Below are 20,279 nucleotides of genomic sequence, written 5' to 3'. Positions count from 1 at the left end.
AAGGAGCGGCCCTTGCCTTCACGAGAACCCTGCGAGGTAGCTCTTTTATTAGCCTCAGGATTACTGGCAGACATCAGCTTGTGGCCACGCCCCGGGCCTGTCCCTGTCCTGGAAGGGGGACGGGGCGCGGCTCCCGCTCTCAAGCCACCGTGCCGCACAGGCAGCGTGGCCTGGAACCTGCTGGAGGACCCCTCCTTCGGCCGTCCCGTCTCTTCCGCTAGTTCCCCCTGTAGGTGGTGTAGGAATAGGGGCTGAGCAGCAAGGGGATGTGCACTTTCTGTTCCGCCTTCGTGATGCTGAAGACAATCTGCAACAGACGAGCAAGGGGGCTTAGACGAAGCGGTGTGGGGCGGGGGACATGGAAGAGCAGAAGCTCAGCGGAGCTCTTTGCCCTGGGGTATCCCGCCCCTGCCGTAGCTGCACTGGACCGAGTCCATGGGGGCCACGGGCAGGGGCAAAACCGCCTGGCTCAGAGCCCCTCGGGGGCCCCAGCCCCTTCCGGCTCGTCCAGTTATGGGTGCGCTCCTGAGTGGGTGCCCCGCGGGCAACACCGGGCCCGCCTGGCTGCGCCTACCAGCCCTCCGGGCCTGCACCCACACAGACCTGTGCGATCCCCTAGGCACCCTTCCCCAACCTGCTGCCCCCAGAAAGGTGGGGCTGCAACTCCCATTATTCCCACCGGGAATGATGGGAGTTGCAGTCCAACCCACGTCGTAGCCCTTACCGCTGAAGCACCGAAAGAGGGCGGCGCATGGACAGGTGGGGCCCCTCCCGCCGCCTCCCCCTGCCAAACGAAACTTACTTCCACGTAAGGGTAGAAGCTGCTGTAGCCCTGTTGCCGCCAGTACTCCCCCGTGTCAAAGTGCAGCTTGTAAGTGCCCGCTCGCAGCTGCCCGGGCGCCAGGCTGCTCTTGTCCAAGCGCCCGTCCGTGTTCGTCGTGCTGAAACGGAAGCAGAGCTGGCCGCAGTGGTTGGGGAGCCGGTCCAGAGCCCCTACACAATGGCGCCAGCCTCGCCGAGCCAGGCGGGGCTCCCCCGGCCCCCTCCTACCTCTTCATGAGCTCTGCCCAGGGTTCGTCGGGAGGCCCCAGCTGGGAGAAGCGCATGGCCAGGCCGGTCGCGGGCAGGCCGGTGAGCATGTTCAGCGCGTGGATGGTCAGGGATGCGTGGGGGGCCTCGTCTGGGCCCGCAGCCTGGGATTCAGGGTGAGAGCCAGGAGAAGAGAAGTGCGCTGGAGCCCCCACGAATTCCTCCCGCTGCCCGGCCCAGGAAGCAAGAGCAAGCCGTGCACACCCCTAGGCCCCGGCTGTGCCTGCCAGCCGCACAGCTTGGGCAGGGAGCCTGGGAGGCGCCTGCTTTGGCCCTCCGCCGCTACCACCGCCACCGCCCCCTCTTTAAAAAACGTGGTCCGGCTGGCGTTCCTGCCCGTTGCCCCAAGGCACACGGGGGGGCACGTGGGGGCACCTCCAGCTCCTGCAGGAGAGGCGCCCGCAGGCACTGCCTGCTCCAGGTTTGGGACAAGACGCCCCCGGGGGCCCTGCTCCCTGGCCGGGCCCAGCGCCCGCTTGCCGCCGCCACCTGTTCGCTTCTCCTCTGGACCCAATCCACAGCGCAGCCCAGGGGGAAAGCACAAGACGAGCAGAGGCTGCTCCTCCTCTTCCTCGCTCCTGCCTCATCCTCGCTGCTTGCATGCTTGGAGGAGACTGGTGAACAAGCAGTGACAGCAAGAAGGAGAGCAGCAAGTCCAGGGGGCTCCGGGGGTCTGTGGTGCCCCCCCGCCCAGCAGGGGCGGGGACCTCGACAAGTGCCTTACTATGCCAACCCTCGGCACTGGCGCCACCCATGCATGCACTGACATACACATCTACAGCTCTTCCCTACGAGGGAGATCCTGAGTATGGAGTTCTGCCATGCAGGGAAGAACCCCCTTGCATGTACTTTAAATGCACAAGAGGTTTGCGTGAAGCCTCCTGTGGTGACTTGACATCCCGCAATTTAAAACCGTATGCTGGGCCACAGCTGCTTTACATGAGGTCCATTTGCTGTCTGGCCCTGAGCAGAGTTTTCCTTTCAGACACCTCTTGCCAGAAAACCCACGGGGCTGGACAGGGCAGCCCAGCTTCCTGAGAGAGACCTGGTTGTCTCGAGCTGCCCATCACTTGCATTTCCCCCCATGCCAAGCAGCCCAGGGAAGCTCTGCAGTGAAGGGGCTAGCCCTCCTCTTGGGCTGAGCCCACCCTTCTCCATGGGATCTCTCACCACATTTCTGTGGAGCTGCACTTTGTCCCTCTGCGGCAACTGGTTCCTCTGATCCATTTGGGGGCGTTCCTGAGCCAGCCCCTTGGCATCATTTCCTGACCCTGCAGGAGCTGACCCATGACTCAGCAGAAAGTGTTAACCCTTTGGGTATTGCAAGGGGGAGCCCAAGCAGATGCCCACCTGGCCTCTGCCAAAATCATTAGCAAGCAGGGTTTTTTCCCCAGCTATACCAAACCACACTAACAACTGTAGATCTATCTTTTTGTAGGGCTTCCAGTTTTTGTGCTGGGAGTCAATGCAGCAAGCACTCCTTGGGACATGTCCATTGAGACACGCTCCAGCAAAAAAAAAAAAGATGGGGAGAGGACACAAGAGGAGACACAATGTTACTATGGGTGGGACAATGGTTGGTGGACTCAAGTGAGTGACACTAATCTCTGCTATCACACTGCGGTACAGCAAAAGGGAGGTAGAGCCCCAACGTTACCGTGGACGGGTCAAATATCGGCTGGTTCTCATTCGTGTCAGTGACGGTAATCACTGCTGTCCCTGTAGTACTTAAGCCTTCTCCTAACATGTCTGCGGCTTGCAGGAGCAGCGTGTACCGGGGGAATTTCTGGAAGGAAGCAAAACAACAATTCAGTTTGTGCCAGTAATGGGGAGACTTCGCTGCAGGCGTTCATAGCCCTCCTTGGGAAAAGGCGAAACACGCGCCCATGTGGGACGTTCGGGACTGAAGGCGATACAAAATGTAAAGACGAATAAATTACAAACGAAGAGGGAGCAATCCTGCACTCGGATGGGTGCTTAAGTCCCGGTGCTTCCAAGGAGATGTAAGTGCCAATCACCTGATGCAGGAGCACAGGCAGAGTGCTTGGGGGCACTCGGAGGCACCAGCTAATCTCCGCCCCCCAGCTCCCACCCAGGCATTCACCTCCCGGTCTAGGCCCGTCGTGATCACGCTGATCAGCCCCGTTTCATTGTTGATGGTGAACATTTGTCTGTAGGGGTCTTCGGGCTCCTGGCTCAGGATGGAGTAGGTGACGACCCCATTGGTGGTACCCACACTGTCATCAGCATCGGTGGCTGACACTTGCATCACAGCGGTACCTGGACATGCATGAAAAAGAGTTGTGTGTTTTTTTATGTTTCAGAATGTGCAGTAGAGAAAATCCACCCTCCTTCCCAGCCGGCATGAAGGCGGAACCGATTCTGTCCCAGGCAGCTGCAGAAGAAGCTTTTCAGCCTCCGAGTAAAAGTAAGCTACACAGGAGCAGAGCGCTTTGCAGGGAATGTGAGCTGCACGGCACACCCACGGAGAAGAACGCATAGCAGGCGGGTTGCACATGGTATCATCCCCTATGTAGGGGACAGAGCCCATGTACATTAAGCACGCGCAAGCAGTACACAGGAACACCTACTCCGCCGAACAGCAGCAACTAACACTGTTTGCCTTTGCTCACACTCGTGCAAATGAACGCACGTTCCTACCTGGTCTGGCTCCTTCTGCCACAGATCCTTCGAAGACACTCTGGGTGAATCTGGGCCGGTTGTCATTCTGATCGCTCACCCTGATGGTGAAGTCCATGGGGTCCTCCACAGGCCGGCCATTTTCAGACACGGCATGGCAGGTAAGCTGGAGAGCAAAAGCGGACAAGGGCCGTATGCACCTTGAAATTGGCAAGGAGGGTTTGGTCCAGAAAACATTTTGAAGGGAGACAAGGAGCCACAGATGCAGCCGGGCATTGGCTGCTCTAGACAGAGGTTACATGGGAAGGGCAGCAGCAGGGAGCTTTTGACAGTCCCCTCCCCCAGGGCCATCTCCTCTTCCTGCCCCCTGTGAATGGGGAGCCCCTCTCTTACCGCCTGAAGTGCTGACGAAGGACAGGCCCTCTGCAGGTGCTCAGAGGCACTTGGTCACGTTGCTTCACTCGTTTCAGGCCTGATTGAGCCCTGCCGAACTCCCGCATCCCACAAGGCTATCGACCTCCACCATTGCTGCTGCAGGGGTACGACGGGGGCCGGGGAGGGCAATGTGAGGGGGAAGCAGCCCTCTGTAGGCCACATGGGCTTCGGTGCCACCCCCTGAATACCGGAGGAGGAGGCCTGAGCTTCCACTGCACAGAAACCCGTGAGGCATCTGCCTGGAGGCGCTCTCCCGTCCGCCAGGTGGACAGCCTGTTCTGACATGAAGAGCAGCCTCCGGACGTCTTGAAGAAGGCTCTGCCGGTTGCCCACGGATGCGGCGGCACGCGAGGACTCACCAGGTACCTGTCGGTGATTTCTCTGTCCAGCGGACGGGTCACTTTCAGCCAGCCAGTGTCCCGCTCAATGGTGAAGACGCCGATCGGAGGGCTGTCTGCTCCCTGCCCAGTGATGCTGTAGAAGACTGTGGTCATTTTCCCCTTACTGGATTTGATCTGGTAAAAGCATGGGCCAACTATTCAGCCGATGTGGTGGGAAGTGTGAAGCCTCAGGGCAACGGAGGAGGCTGAGGCCGGGCTGAACTCCTCTGACCCTCCTCCCCGCGACGCGTCACATTGCTCTGCCGCCCCCAGCCGGACTCTCCGCACCCACAGATACGGGGGAGGTGCCCGGCCCAGGTGGCCAGCAGCCGTTGGCCTCCGGTGGGCATCTCCTAGGCACAGCAGACCTGCACGGCCGACACTGTGGCGGAGAGCCAGAACTGGGAGCTCTCCGCTCGGGACGTTTTGGTGCTAGAATGTTGCCTTAATTAAGACTTTGCAGTCATGTTGCAGAATGACACGTAGACCCGCCAAACACTGCAGACTCAGACCCAACAAGCCAGAAGGACACCAAACTGCGGAGTCAGTGTAAAACCACAGACACGCCACCTCTACGTGGGTGATGAAGAATGGCATTCCGAGAGAAGGCATCGTGGCAGCTTTCTGGGCAATGGAGAGGTCCCAGCAAGCCGACTTGCCCCACAAGGAGACAGAAGCAGAAGCTGTGCTGCTACAAAAGAGGAGCGGGTTCTCTGCTCTTTGGCCTCCTCTACCTGCTCTCAGCCCCGGTCACGAGAAAGCGGCTGCCCAGCTGGCCTCTGCCAAGGGAGCAGCTGCAGAGCACCCAGGCGGAGCCACATCGTGGCCGCAATGGGGGTGGACACAGACAGTCCACCAAAGCCCGAAGTGGGACCCCAGGCTCTTCCAGGCCAGAGCCCAGATAGCCTGATGCTATCTGGTCCCGGAGGAGAGTCTGAGATGTCTGAAACAGCAGGGTGGTGGTGGTGGAAGGGAGCCCACAAGCCACTGAGCCATTCCACGGGAGGAGACCGTGTTGCCCCTGCCACCGAGCTCTGTTTCTGAAGCATCCACCTGCCCCGCTTGCCCTCCGACACGTGCGTCGGCCAGGGTCCAAAGCTGAGCTCCCGCGAGGTCCTGGCAGGACCCCAGAAGGGACTGGATGGGTGGTTCCTTCGGACCAGCACTGTCACAAGTGGTGAAGTTCGGGATTCCCATGAAGACAAGATGTTGCCAACTTTCAGTTCAGGACAAAGGACCCTAACCTTGGGCCACCCCTGACAGGGGGGGACCCCAAGGGACGCCACCCCAGAACGGAGGCCTCACCTGCACCAGCTTCTTGGGGAAAGGGCCCCTCTCATTCTCAGCGCAAGTGACCGGTGGGATGGCCCAGTCCCTCTTCTGTCTCCGCAGGCCTGGGCCCGGTTCCAGGAAGGCCAGCAGCTCTCCGTGAGCAAGCCAATAGGGCTCCTGTGAAGAAAGACACCCCTCTGGCTCAGCGAGGCAGGAAGGATCCTGGGCATTTATCCAGAGAAACCTCAGTGCCTCGGCAGGGCCTGGAGTGGCCATGTGTCCTCTTTTGTAGAGGACAGTCCTCCGTCTGAAGGACGGTCCTGTTCCCGTTTAAAGACGAACGACCATCAGAGCTGTGGCCCATCTGCAGTGAACGCCTGGACTCGGCCTTCCCCGCTCTGGGGAGCTGCGCTGTATTCTGCTTCAGTTATACTCATTCCTTCTAGATGGGCATCTATTCATATAAATCAGTGGATGCAAATGGTATGCAGACTCCTCTCTTTTGACCACACATGTCCTCTCCGGGGGCAATATGAAGCTGCCACCCCACCTGCGAGGCTCCCCGGCAAACGAATGGGGTGGAGGACGAAGGCAGAGAGACAGGACTGTGCCCGACAGGCTCTGTACCGCAGGACGGCAGTGCTGGTGGCGGGTCTGTGGCTGGTCCAGGCCTCTTGCCAGGAGCTTTCTTTGCCCAGCTCTACAACAGGGCGGCGGGCGCGGGGGTCTTTTCCTGCCCAAGAGTCACGTTCTCTTGTGGGTAACCTTCTGGGGGCTGCCTTCCCGGGGGGGGGGGGAGCCAAAAGTGGGTGGGGACAAAGCTAGGGCGGTTCTGTGCCCTCTAGGACTGTCCTTTTTCAAAGGCGTCCTCTGTTTGAAGGGCTGCCCAGTCACGTGCGGCTGAAAGAGACAGAACCATCCGAAGGGGGAACTAAAGGGCCTTGAAGGGGCCCATCTGCAGCACCTGCACCGCAGGCGGAGCAAGGCCCTGGTCACAGTCTCCACTGTGACGCATTGTGTTTCTATTTAAACTGTAACCATTATTTCCAAATTTGCATCTGTACATATAAATCAGCATAAAAAAAATGTATGCAAATTGGTGTCCTTTTGTCCTCCTTTTTTGTCCTCCTTTTGGGTGATGCGTTTCCCATTTTTAGCAATTCGGAAGTGGCCACCTGAGCAAAGGCACATCCACATTTCCTCCCATACTGCGAGGCCATGTGGTGTAGTGGTTGGAGTGCTGGACTGAGACTCCGGACATCTGGGCTGTAGTCCCCATTCAACCGTGGAGCCCGTCGCTCGCTCAGCCAAGCCTACCTCACAGGGATGTTGTGAGGATAAAATGGAGAGGAGGAGGACCCTGTGAGGCCCCTTGGGCTCCTGGACAGAGGAAAATGGTGGGATATAAATGAAATGAATGAATAAAATATCCACACACATCAGGATCATGCTTCTGTGCTGAGAAAGGGAAGCCACGACAAGGACGGGAGGCTGAATCTTACACACACACACACAGTCATTCCCCACCACTCAGCTGATGGGTGGGAAATAGCTGAGAATGGGAAAGAACAATGTTGTGGGGCCCTTTTGTTCTAGCATGACTCGGACACTCCCGGACTCCAGTTCGCTGCCATGTTTGGCTGGTCTATTTGCCTTACCTGATCCCTCCACACAGCCGTATGGTTTGCAATCCATGGAAGATAGTTCCTGTTTAAAGTTTGAAGTTTGGCAACCCACTGTTGTTTTTAAAGGGTACTTGGCTTTACTAAATCAACACCAGTCTGGGAACATTAGGACCAACTTATCTTTTTTTAAAAAAATTTGCTTTGAACACCCATGCTGAAGTAAGCATTCCATGTAGATCCACAAAATCCAGTATTTTGAACCCAGCAAAGTTGGTGAACTCAACTTGCCATGTGGTTTTGTTCTTTGGACCCAAACTTCAACTTTGCACAGCAGAGGGATCAGCTCACCAGACACTCAAACAGAACAGCTAAGCTGCCCACAAGAGGGTCCCATTGGCAAGCCCGCAAGCAGCAGTATTAAATATAAACCGGGATAAGATGTTGCTTTGCTCTGATGCCATCCATTCCCCTCCTCTCTTTCCTGGAAATTATGGGAGGGCAGAGCCATTGCTGAGACTGGGTGAGTTCGCACGTCATGCTAAGCCACCCTGAAGATAAGCCATGGTGGGGGGTTTTGCTGGAAAACCCATGTTAGTCCCAACAGACAATCAAGTGCATTGTGGCTTGCGCTGCAGCCCCCTCAGTCCTCCCACCCACTTCTAGCACATATCCCGGGCACCTTTGCAGCAGAACTCTTCGTTTCCCATCTCAGCACCCTTACTGCAATTGGTCCACTGGTGTTGCCAGCCCATGAGGGAAACTCCCCCCATGCCCATCAGATAGCAAAAAGGAAATTTTCAGAGCCCTTATGAACAGGGAAACATGCCAAAAGTGCCCAAGAATGCCTCTTTGCAATAGATACCCCTCTTGTCAATGCCCTTGTCAATTTCATCTTCTGCTTAGGTGCCTTGCCCTGCTAGCTGACACTCCCCCCCCCTTTTTTTTTTTTAAAGGCTGCTTCATGTACTATCGAAGTAATTACACCTGCTGGAAAAGCTCCTCCTGCAGCTCCCAGCTGCTTTCGGCTTCCGGCTCTGCCCCACCCTTTGTGCTTGTGGATTCCCTTCACTCGTCTCCTTTGTTACCTATCAGATATGCATATGGGTTATAGAGCACTGAACGAGATTGGTAAAGATATGCACATTTCAAGGCAGAGCAGGAAGACCATTTTAGAAGATGATCTCCCCCCAGAAATGTTGCCTGGTGCTGACCCCGATTCCTTTGAGGTCCTGCCAGGTCATGACCTTATTTGCCCAAGCCTTTTTGATTTGGTTATTTTCACCTTTATTCTGTTGGCTTCCTCGGGCTGTGCTGCTATGCTACTAGTTTTTAAAACAAATGTTACTGATGATATAATTATTGCTGTTATTATTGCAGGTTTTGTGAACTGTTCTGGAAGACTTGTACTGAGATTTGCAATGATGGTGGTGGTGGTAGATGATGGGATTTATTTCTTTATTTAAAACATTTCTATCACACCCTATATCATTAAGATCTCAGGGCGGCATACAGATAAAATCAATTTAAACAGTATAAAACAATAAATAATTTAAACACTTAAAACATATTAAACTATTAAACAAGCTAAAACCAGTTAAAATCTAAAACAGAACAATTAAAACAACATGCTAGGGAATGCATATAGCCCTCAAAGGCTTTGGTAAAAAGCCATGTTTTTACTTGGTACCGAAATGAGACCAACGTCTACACCAATTGGACCTCCAAGGGGAGGGCATTCCACAACCAGGGTGCCACAGCAGAGAAGGCCCTCTCCCACATCCCACCATAGTGTATGTCTCGTACTGGTTTGGTCACAGAGGAGGGCCCCTCCAACAGATCTCACTTCTCAGGCAGGCATATATAGGGAGAGGCACTCCCTCAAATATCGAGGTACCAAGCTGCTTAGGGCTTTAAATGTCGTCACCAAAACCTTGAATTCCAACCGGAAGCATATTCAACTCCTTTAAAACTGGTGTTATATGATTTTGATGAGGTGTTCCAGTCAGCAGTCTAGCTGCTGCATTTTGCACTAGCTGCAACTTCCGAGTTGTCTTCAAAGGCAGCCCCACATGAAGTGCATTGCAGCAGTCTAATCGGGAAGTTACCAGCGCATGTACTACTGTGGCTACGTTATCACTGTCCTGGAAAGACTGTAGCCGGCCTCAGGTACTCCGGGCCACGGAGTCCACCTGGGGCTCCAGCGACAGGGATGAATCTAGGAGTACTTCCAAGCTACGCACCTGCTCCTTCCGGGGGAGTGCAACCCCATCCAGGACAGGTTGCTTACCCAATTCCCGGACTTGGGAACCACCAATCCACAGAGCTTCCATCTTGTCAGGATTTAGCTTCAGTTTATTGGCCCTCATCCAGCCCATAATAGTCTCCAGGCACTGGTCCAGCACCTTCACCACCTCAGCTGACTCCGACAACAAGGAGAAATAGAGTTGAGTATCACCAGCATACTGGTGACACACACCCCCAACTCCTAATGACCTCTCCCAATGGCTTCATATAGATGGGGGATAGAATAGAGCCCTGTGGCACTCCACAGCTTAATAGCTGTGGGGTAGAACAGGAATCCCCCAATACCACTCTCTGGAATTGGCCCTGCAGGTAGGGGTGGAACCACTGTAGCACAGTGCCCCCAATTCCCATCCCGCAGAGCCGATCCAGTAAGACACTAGGATCAATGGTGTCAAAAGCCGCTAAGAGATCAGGGAAGATCAACAGGGTAGCACTCCCCCATCTTTCACCTGGAGTAGGTCATCAGTCAGAGCAACCAAGTCTGTTTCAGTGCCGTACCCTGGCCTGAAACCAGACTTAAATGGGTCCAGATAATCAGTTTCCTCCAAGAACGTCTGAAGCTGCCCAGCCACCACATGCTCAAGCACCCTGCCCCAAAAGGGGTATTGGCAATGGGGCGATAGTTCCCACAAACCTCTGCGTCCAGGGGGGGCCTCTTCAGGAGAGGGCACATTGCAGCCTCTTTCAAGGTGGCAGGCACCACCCCCTGACAGAAGCATTTACCACTCCTTGGACCCACCCAGCCAATCCACCCCTGCTAGATCATACAAGCCAAGGTGGGCAAGGGTCAAGCTTACATGTGGTGGGCTGGACTGATTCAAGCGTCTTGTCCACATCATCAGGCTGCAACAAATGAAACTGATCCCAGGAAACACAACCAGATGGAACATTGGACACCTCCCCAGACTCTGTGATAACTGGCGTCAAGTTCTGAGCGAATATGAGCAACTTTCTTCTCAAAGCGCCTAGCAAATTTATCACAGCAGATGACCGAGGGTTCCGATCCCAGTTTCTCTGAGCCTGAGCAAGATCCCAACAGGCCCTTCACCACTTGGAACAATTCTGCTGGGCAACATTTCAAGGATGAAATAATAGATGTACAGTCAGGGCCAGAAATATTGAAACAAGGATAACTGTTTTGGCAGTTGGCCTCAGTACACCACCACATTGAAGTTGAAAGGAAACACACCCAGATGGGAGCAAAGTCAGGACTTTCAGCTGTAATTCAAGGGGTGTGACAAAAGTGGGGCACTAACCATTCAGGAAGGACAGCCAGTGGCATACACCCCCCCCCCCATCGCTGGTGGCTCATAAGTAATGGAACGAATGGCTGACAAGCAGCTGCATGGCCAGGTGTGGCCTGTTTCCTGGGTACCCCATGACCAATCAAGCAGATAAAAGGCCTGGAGGTGGTTCTGAGTGTTACGTGTGCATTTGGTAGCTGTTCACTGGAACTCCCCACATGAGGTCCAAAGAGGTGTCCATGCGGGTGAAGGAGGCCATCATTAGGCGGAGGAAACAAAATAAACTCATCAGAGAGATAGCAAAAACAGTGGGAGTGGCCAATACGACAGTTTGGAACATCCTGAAAAAGAAGGAATTAACTGGCAAGCTCGGCAACAGCAAAAGGCCTGGAAGACCATGGAAGACAACTAAAGTGGATGACCGCAGAATGCTGCTCATGGTGAAGAGGAACCCTTTCACAACATCTAGACAGGTCAAGAACGCTCTTGTGGAGGTAGGCATGCCATTGTCAACATCCTCAGTCAAGAGACGGCTTTATGAATGTAAACACAGAGGCTTCACAACAAGGTGCAAACCACTGGTAACGCTCAAGAACAGACAGGCCAGATTAGCCTTTGCCAGCAAACACCTAAAAAAGCCTGCCCAGTTCTGGAATAAGATTCTTTGGGCTGATGAAACCAAGATTAACTTGTACCAGAATGATGGGAAGAGAAAAGTATGGAGAAGGAAAGGAACAGCTCATGATCCAAAGCATACCACATCATCTGTCAAACATGGTGGAGGCAGTGTTATGGCATGGGCATGCATGGCTGCCAATGGAACTGGATCACTGGTGTTTATTGATGACCTGACTGCTGATAAAAGCAGCAGGATGAATTCTGAAGTGTATAGGGCTATACTTTCTGCTCAGATTCAGCCGAATGCTGCCAAACTGATAGGGCGCCACTTCATATTGCAGAAGGATGATGACCCAAAACATACAGCAAAAGCTACCCCAGAATTTCTCCAGTTTTGCCTTTAATATCATTCCCTCAAGTGAGCAGTCTGGCTTTATTTCCTGGAGTATGGACTGGTTTGATCTTCTTGCAGTCCAAGGCAAGTCCAAGTAAACATCTTCTGATTTCCTAGCTGCAGTCAGCGTCTGCAGTAATCTTTGTGCCTAGAAAGACAAAGTCTGTCACTGCCTCCACGTTTTCTCCCTCTATTTGCCAGTTCTCAATCAAGCTGGTTGCCGTAATCTTGGTTTTTTTGAGGTTGAACTGCAACCCAGCTTTTGCACTTTCTTCTTTCACCTTTGTCATGAGGTTTCCTTTCCCAATCTTAAACTTAGTAATCTAGGCACAAAGATTACTGCAGACGCTGACTGCAGCCAGGAAATCAGAAGACGTTTACTTCTTGGGAGGACAGCAATGACAAATCTTGATAAAATAGTGAAGAGCAGAGACATCACACTGACAACAAAGGTCCGCATAGTCAAAGCAATGGTATTCCCTGTAGTAACCTATGGCTGCAAGAGCTGGACCATAAGGAAGGCTGAGCGAAGGAAGAGAGATGCTTTTGAACTGTGGTGCTGGAGGAAAATTCTGAGAGTGCCTTGGACTGCAAGAAGATCAAACCAGTCCATACTCCAGGAAATAAAGCCAGACTGCTCACTTGAGGGAATGATATTAAAGGCAAAACTGAAGTACTTTGGTCACATCATGAGAAGACAGGATACCCTGGAGAAGATGCTGATGCTAGGGAAAGTGGAAGGCAAAAAGAAAAGGGGCCGACCAAGGGCAAGATGGATGGATGATATTCTGGAGGTGACAGACTCGACCTTGGGGGAGCTGGGGGTGGTGATGGCCGACAGGAAGCTCTGGCGTGGGCTGGTCCATGAATTCATGAAGAGTCGGAAGCGACTGACCGAATAAACAACAAAAATGTCCTGCTTCATTTTGTTCTCCCAGACCATGCTTGCATGTAATTCCAGGTGTCGTTTGACTACCCACCTTAGCATTCCAGTCTCCTGTAAAGAAAATAACATCTCTTTTTGGTGTTTGGTCCAGTAGGTGCTGCAGATCCTCATAGAACTGATCTACTTCTGCTTCTTCAGCATCTGTGGTTGGGGCATATATTTGGATCACTGTGATGTTAACTGGCTTACCCTGAATTCGAATTGAGATCATTCTGTCATTTTTTGGATTGTATCCAAGCACTGCTTTAGCCACTTTATTATTAATTATGAAGGCTATTCCATTTCTTCTGTGGTCCTCTTGTCCACGGTAGTAGATCTGGTGGTCATTTGATGTGAAGTGGCCCATTCCAGTCCATTTCAGTTCACTGACACCCAAAATGTCTATATTTAATCTTGACATCTCCTCAATAACCACATCCAATTTGCCCTGGCTCATAGATCTTACATTCCAGGTTCCTTTGGTGTGTTGATCTTTAGAACATCGGATTCGTCGTTCACCACCAGCACCATCGGCTGCTAGCCGTCCTTTCAGCTTTGAGCTAGCTGCGTCATCACATCTGGGGCTAGTTGAACTTATCCTCTGTTCCTCCCCAGTAGCATTTTGACCATCTTCTGACCTGGGAGTCCCATCTTCCGATGGTATACCGACATATCTCTGGTTGTACTGATCCATTTAGTTTTCATGGCAAGAATACTGGGGTGGGTTGCCGTTTCCTTCCCCAGGGATCGTATTTAGTCTGACCTCTCTGCCATGACCTTCCCGTCTTGGGTGTCCCTTCATGGTTTAGCTCATGATGTCATTGAGGTTCTCAAGCTCCAGCACCACGACAAGGTAACGATCTCCTTTGCTGAAGTCCTGAATGGTTAGTGCCCCACTTTTGTCAACCCCCTTGAATTACAGCTGAAAGTCCTGACTTTGCTCCCATCTGGGTGTGTTTCCTTTCAACTTCAATGTGGTGGTGTGCAGAGGCCAACTGCCAAAACAGTTATCCTTGTTCCAATATTTCTGGCCCTGACTGTATAGTAAGATTTTTTTGCCATCCTCACTGCTGCATAATAGGCACAACGAAGAGTCTTTGCTAATCGCCAATCATACTCCAAGACCTACACCACCTGCACTCTAGCCATCATCTGCCTGTTTCATTGCCTATAGATCTTCTGTAAACCAAGGTGAATTATGGGCTCCACAGCACAGCAGTGGGTGCTTGGGAGCGATTGTATCGATGGTCCTTCCCATCTCACCATTGCATAGTGAGACCAGAGCCTTGACCGAATCACCAGCCCTATCAGCCAGAAAATCCCACAGAGCATTCAGGAATCCATCGGATTCCATAAGTCTACAGGGTGGACCATCTTGACTGGTCCCTCACCCCTGCAGGGAGGATCTGCTACTGCCAATCCAAACTTCACAAGGAAACGATCTGACTGGGAGAACGGGGTTGTTGAAACACCCCCCCCCCCAAAACCAGATCATCCTCCATCCATCCAACAGCAAATGCCAGCAAAAGCCAGGTCCAGGGTGTGTCCTGCCACGTGTGTCAGGCCAGTGATGTACTGAGACAGCCCCGTGGTTGTCATGGTTGCCATGAAGTCCTGAGCAGTCCCTGTCGGGATAGCCTCGGAGTGGATGCTGAAGTCCCCCAGAACCGCTGCCCTAGAGTTCTCCAGCACCACCTCCGAGGCCTCTCAGCCAGCTCTGGCAGGGAGACTGTTGGGCAGCGGGGGGGGGGGGGGGGGTACCAGCAGCATACCTGTTCCGTCTCTGGCCCAATACAAGGTACAGACCCTCAAAACCGGTGCTAGGCTGGGCGGGTTTAATGGGATATTAAAGAAGAATAACAACAGTCACGACGATGACGACGACGGGCTATTAAAGGCTCACAATAAAATATAATAAAATAACAATAAATGACATTGTGATGGTGATGATAGGCTGTGTTCACATGCAGGCTTTGAATTAAACTCCCGCCGCCCTCCACTCCCTGCCAAAGACTGACAGCAGCCTAGCGCACTAAAGCCCCACTTCTTCATCCTGTTTCCCAGCAACAGGACAGACCCTCAGCCTACATTTTCCCCACCGCTTCGGCGGAGCTGCCTGGGACATTGCCCTCGGGCCCTCATTGTCTGGTGGATGAAGCAGTGGTCTGTTGGGGTCCAAAGGCCCCCTCTCCCTGGCCTGACATGTACTCAGTTCCGTGAAGGGCAGAGGAGGAAGACAGAGCTGCCCGAGGCTGCCACCGCGCCTGCCCCGGGAGGCTCTCCCTCTGGACGCCATATATCTTGGCATTCTCAAGGGCCCTTTCCAGGGGCTGCTGCGCATGGCTTTTCTGCAGATCTGTGGGTTCTGGGCTGTCAATCCAGCCTGGAGCTTAGCGCCCAAGGGGCCAGCTGTCACACCGGTGTGGCTTCGCCCGCTCACCAGGAGCGGCCAGGGGTGCCTCCCCACGCTCCCCTTGTGAGTGCTTCTCCCCACATCCCAGTGCAGCGTGGCCTCCGTGCTTTGTGTGTGCAAGCCCACGTTCCCCCCCCTGCTTTGGGGGTTTCAGGGAGGAGGGCGATGAAAAGCCGCACCAGAGACCTTCCAGAGCGACTCCCAGTCAGAGCACACCTTACTGGGCTACAAGACCAACGCGCTGGCACCGCTTCCAGAGTTCTCCAGCACCTCCACACCCACGCCCCCTCACCCCCCCAAACTCCCCCCATCCTCTCCCCAATGCCTGGATCCCATAGCTTCCCCCCTGCCCCCTCAGGTAGGACAGGAGGGCTGTCCTACCTGAGCAGGAAGGACCAGGAGGAGCAGCAGAGCGCCCCCAAAGTAGCCCATTGCTCCGCTCTTGCTCTCTGCCGTGGGCGAGCCTCTCTCTGGCAACGGGGTGGCAGCACAGGTGACTCAGCCAGGGCAAAGTCTGCCTGCCAAGGCCCTCTGGGGGAGCCGGTCCGATCGATGTGCAGTGCTGGCTCCTGCATCCCCATGGAAGCAAGCCCAGGCCGCTGTCGCAGGTGGCATCGGACCAGGCGGGTGGAGGGTACACAAGGGCCTTCTCTTGCGTAAGTGCCATTGGGCAAGCATTGCGCCGTTCAGCACGGGAGGCGTCATTTGGGGCAGCGCTCATCAGGAAGTGGCCCTGGAACCCCTTTCCAATGTCAGACCTCGGCTCTGGGGCCTCCCCCAACCCCAGCGCTTTAATTTTTTGTGAACAGATTGAGAAAGCAGGTGAGCGAGAGTGAGGGAGAGGACTTTGCACTTTGCGCACCACACGGGGCAGCCTTTACACAAGACAGTCCTCTGTCTGAGGGGCTGTCGGAGGTCAATCCTCCAGCAGAAGGATGGCCTACCCAAGCCAAGCCTGGCTTAAAGCCGAGGAGCTGAGGAAGGGAGAGCAAAGAGGCCTTGAAGTTTCCCATCCAGACTGAGCGGGCGGGCACACAGCTCACCTGGGCACCGTCTTCCCGACTACGGTGAGATGAATTTCTGTGTAAATTATAGCTCTTGTCCCTGAATTTCCATTTTTACATCTAAATTCACATATGCGGGTGGAATGCCAACGGGTGTCCTCTTTCTTGGTGATGTGTAAGTGGCTGTCCGTCTGACTTCTTTCCTCCTTGGAGTGATTGAGGGGTCTGGCCACTTCCCCTGCCCCCTCGCAGCAGCCGCAGTGGTGCCAAAAGGGGGCGTGGCCTCTGCAGCCCCCCCTCAAATAAAATTCCATGATGCAAATACCCCTGAGGCCAGGTATACACATGGCTTATGTGGGGGATTAATTCCTATGTCTGGGAACAGACATCCAATGGACATCCAGTGAACATCCATTTTGGCATCCCAAAGACCATAAAGATGGTGGACTGCAGTTAGAGAACCTCTGAATTAAGGGTTTTATCAAGGCTGCACTTGTGTGTATTTATGGGATGGGGATTTGAAGTGATGCTCAGGGCCTTGGGGAGCAGAGGAACTTGCCGTAGTACAGCCTTCCCCAACCTGGTGCCCTCCACCTGTGTTGGACTGCGTTTCCCAGCCAGCATGGCCATTGGCTGGGAATGATGGGAATTGCAGTCCCGTGCATCTGGAGGGCTCCAGGCTTCTGCAGTACCTTCCTGCTCACACAAACACTGCTCTCTGCCTCAGGAACTGCCCTCCTTTTCACGCCTCCCCTCCCCTCCACAGAGTGCGAGAGCCCGCCTGAAAGTCACCGAGAAGGAACGGAAGGATCTCCAGTGGGAGCATGAGGTGCTGCAGCAAAGGTTCAGCAAGGTGAAGACGAGGAGTCCATACTTTTACCAATACTTACAGCAGCCTGCTGCCCTCTAGATGTTCTAGACTTCAGTGCCAAGCATTCCTGACAATTGACCGTGCTGGTTTGGGCTGATGGGAGTTGAAGTCCAAAACACCTGGAGGGCACCAGGCTGGAAAAGTGACCTATGCTGTGACGGATTTCAGCATCGGAGAAGGTGGGGCAGGAAATTTGGGTTTGGTGTGTTGTGTTCTGAGACATGGGGACAGGGAAATGCCAGGCACGGCCCATTTTCTGCAGACATCCAGTGGAGCCTCATCTGCGGGCCCACGACAGTGCTGGGCCCCCAGATGGCCCCTGGGGAGAGAGAGGGAGAGGAAAGCTTGACCTGGGACCGTCCAGGGTGCAGCAGCTTTGGGCATCCCTTTCGTCTCCGACTTTTGCTCTGCACATGTCTGCAGTTGTGCAGGAAGGATTGAAAATAAGGCTGGTGAGAGTGACCAGGCCCCAGAAACCTGAGGGTGTTTTCCTCTGGGGTTGCTGGAGAAGCCGGGCTTTGTGCCTGACTGAGCGACAAGGAGAGCGTCCCCCACTGGGCTGCTCCACAGCTGCAGCCGCTACGATGACCTCGTGGAAGTGAGGACTGCCATGCTGGAGAGATTCCCCTCTTCTCGTTCATCGCCCAGCCGGGGCCCAGCCTTGGAGCAGTGCTCTCCTTGACCCTCGGCTTGGTGGCTGTCTCTGCCCAGGTGCAGGAAGAGCGAGATGAGCTGTACGAGAAATTCACCAAAGCCATTAACGAGGTGCAGCAGAAAACCGGCTTCAAGAACTTGTTGCTGGAGCGGAAGCTGCTGGGTCTCTCCAGCCTCCTGGAGAAGAAGGAGGTGCAGCTCAACGAGGTGCTCGCTGCCTCCAACCTCGACCCCAGCGCCCTCACCGTGGTCACCCGCAAGCTGGAGGTATTGTGCCCGAGCCCCAGTGGAATCCTTTCTGAAATGCCTTTTTGTAGTGGCCTTCAGTTTGAAGACGCACAGGGCAAACCCAGCCAGGCTGGTCCCTTTCTTGCTGCCGTGGTGAAGCGGCACGTGTCCCCCTCTGTGAGAAGTGAAGTGGCCAAGGGCCCTGTCCCTGTGCTGCCAAGGCTGAGTTCCCTGCTGTGCTGCCCCATCTCCTGTGGAGGGCGAGCGAGAGCTCCTGCCTGCCTTCTGTGCCTGAGGCCACCTGGGGCTGCCAACCCCTTCTAACTCCACAAGGGCCTGGGGGCCAGTAGCTGCGCAGCGGGTCTCCATCGCTATCCTGCCCCCTTCCGCTCCATGGGGTTTCTGCCACTGCTGATTTCCCTGCTGCCCCCTTCGTTTGCTAAGCTGCCATCTCCCGCTAACTGCCCTGGCCTGGAGTAGCGCTACTTGCGCTTCCAAAACATGCCCCTGGCAGGCCAGGGGAGCAGGGCTAGCAGAGTCTTCCAGGACACCTCCCCCCGACACACAGGCGCACACAGTCCAGCACTCCTCCTCCCCACCGTGCCAGTCCTTGGGTTCAAGCACAGCCACCAAGGGCCAAACGAGGGTAGTTTACGCACTGCCGGGACCCCAGCGGCCTCCTCCCCCCTTGGGCTTCCTCTCCTGCCCAGTCAGTGGCGTTCCTGACGGGATGGAAATCAGCGTCTCCAGTGGCTCGAGCCGCCTGGGAATGGCGGTGAGCCACCTATGCGTTCCAAGCACTGGTGGCGCCAGTAACTGGAGATGCAGCACAGCGGATGCTGCCCAGAGGCCGGCACCTCACCCCACCAGCTGTTCTGCACGTTCCTGCGCTCAACTGCTGCTTGTGCGGGAGGCTCAGCCCCCGGGAACGTCCAGCACGTCACTTTGTGCCGCGGGCGGCCTCGGATCCCGGACCAAGCGGCAAAAATGACCTCGTAGCAGACACAGCATCGTCTCCTGTTCGGGGTGGGCGGGCCAGCAGAGCCCGGGTGGGCTTTGGGAAGCCTTGACTGAGGCACAAGGAACGAGCGGGGTCGGATGCAGGAATCCTCCTTGGAAGGAGGGAGGGAGGAGAGCCAGCACGGGCTTACAATCCCCGGTGGGCTACTTTCTTTCCGCACTGTATTATTAACCACGGGTGGTCTGCCTTCACAGGATGTGCTTGATTCCAAAAACAACGCCATCAAGGACCTGCAGTACGAACTGGCCAGAGTGTGCAAGGTGAGAGCTGTCCCTGAGAGGAACCCCTGTATGTGTGTGCTGGAGCAGAGGGAGACAAGCTGGCCTCTTCAGTCTTGGCCAGGGAAGGAAAGGTTCCCCAGCTCCCACACTCAGGACACTTGGGGGTCCGTAACTGTTTCTTCAAAGTCCTTTGTGCTCTCGGCAATCACGACGTCCTGCGGCACAGAGTTCCGCAGGTTAACGACATGCAGGAGTACTTCTTCCGGCCTTTCTGCAACCCATTTCCTAGGCCAAGAGGAGCAATGCATTTTACACCATCCACCCTCCGCCTCACAGACGTGAATCCCGGCATCTTGTCCACCGTCAGACGCATTGTACAAGCTGAAGAGCCCCAGCTCTTTTGAGCGTTAGCTCTCTGAGGTGGTCCGGCCTGCAGCCAGGCGCATTGCCCTTTCCTGCTCTCTTGCCTCCTGAGGCGAGATGGACAGAGCAGCCACCGAACTGGGCAGCCTGTTACATGTGGCAGCGGTGCGGTCCGGGCACTCGGTCCCTCCCCTCGACCCGCGCCTGCAGCCTCGCATTCTCTCCCTCCCGCTGCAGGCACACAACGACTTGCTGCGGACGTACGAGGCCAAGCTGACCGCCTTCGGGATCCCCTTGGACAATTTGGGCTTCACGCCTCTGGAGACCTCCGTGCTCGGCCACACGCTGGGCCAAGGGCCGGCGGGATTTGTCTCCACCCCCACGTAGCAGAGCCTGGCCTCGTCCTTTGGAACAGCCGCTGCCCTTGCCTCGCGTTTGGCCCGCCTCGCGCTCCCGCTCTGGCTGTGGGGCAGAGGAGGGGAGGAAGCAGCCCCCAGGAAGGGATCGGGGCTGGCCCAGTGCTCTTTCGCATTAAACTGGCCCTGCAGTGGGCTCTTCCTACCCGGTCTCTGCCAAGT

At 55.0% G+C, this 20,279-nt stretch overlaps 2 protein-coding genes across 2 annotated transcripts; one reads left to right on the top strand and one right to left on the bottom strand.

The window, feature by feature from the left end:
• Positions 1-8: 8 nt before the first annotated feature.
• On the bottom strand, positions 9-15,790 carry LOC146338744 (cadherin-1-like). Its single transcript, XM_084812634.1, has 9 exons — positions 15,721-15,790; positions 5,850-5,993; positions 4,524-4,679; positions 3,751-3,895; positions 3,194-3,369; positions 2,747-2,875; positions 1,051-1,193; positions 803-941; positions 9-307 (listed from the first exon to the last, which is right to left on the bottom strand). Exons 1-9 carry the CDS (start codon positions 15,769-15,771, stop codon positions 218-220), a joined length of 1,173 nt encoding a protein of 390 aa, XP_084668760.1. The 5' UTR covers positions 15,772-15,790; the 3' UTR covers positions 9-217.
• Positions 15,791-15,891: 101 nt separating this feature from the next.
• LOC146338743 (dynein regulatory complex subunit 4-like) lies at positions 15,892-20,267 on the top strand. The gene is made up of 6 exons (XM_084812448.1): positions 15,892-15,995; positions 16,149-16,161; positions 17,110-17,196; positions 17,926-18,135; positions 19,312-19,377; positions 19,939-20,267. Exons 1-6 carry the CDS (start codon positions 15,892-15,894, stop codon positions 20,086-20,088), a joined length of 630 nt encoding a protein of 209 aa, XP_084668574.1. The 3' UTR covers positions 20,089-20,267.
• The last annotated feature ends 12 nt before the right edge of the window (positions 20,268-20,279 follow it).

This window comes from Heloderma suspectum, chromosome 8, assembly GCF_057233095.1.
Source record: "Heloderma suspectum isolate Gila_16-S chromosome 8, 16-S_ref, whole genome shotgun sequence".
Classification (NCBI taxonomy): domain Eukaryota; kingdom Metazoa; phylum Chordata; class Lepidosauria; order Squamata; family Helodermatidae; genus Heloderma; species Heloderma suspectum.
Note: the sequence above shows the minus strand (reverse complement) of the source record. Positions and strands in the feature narration are given on the sequence as shown.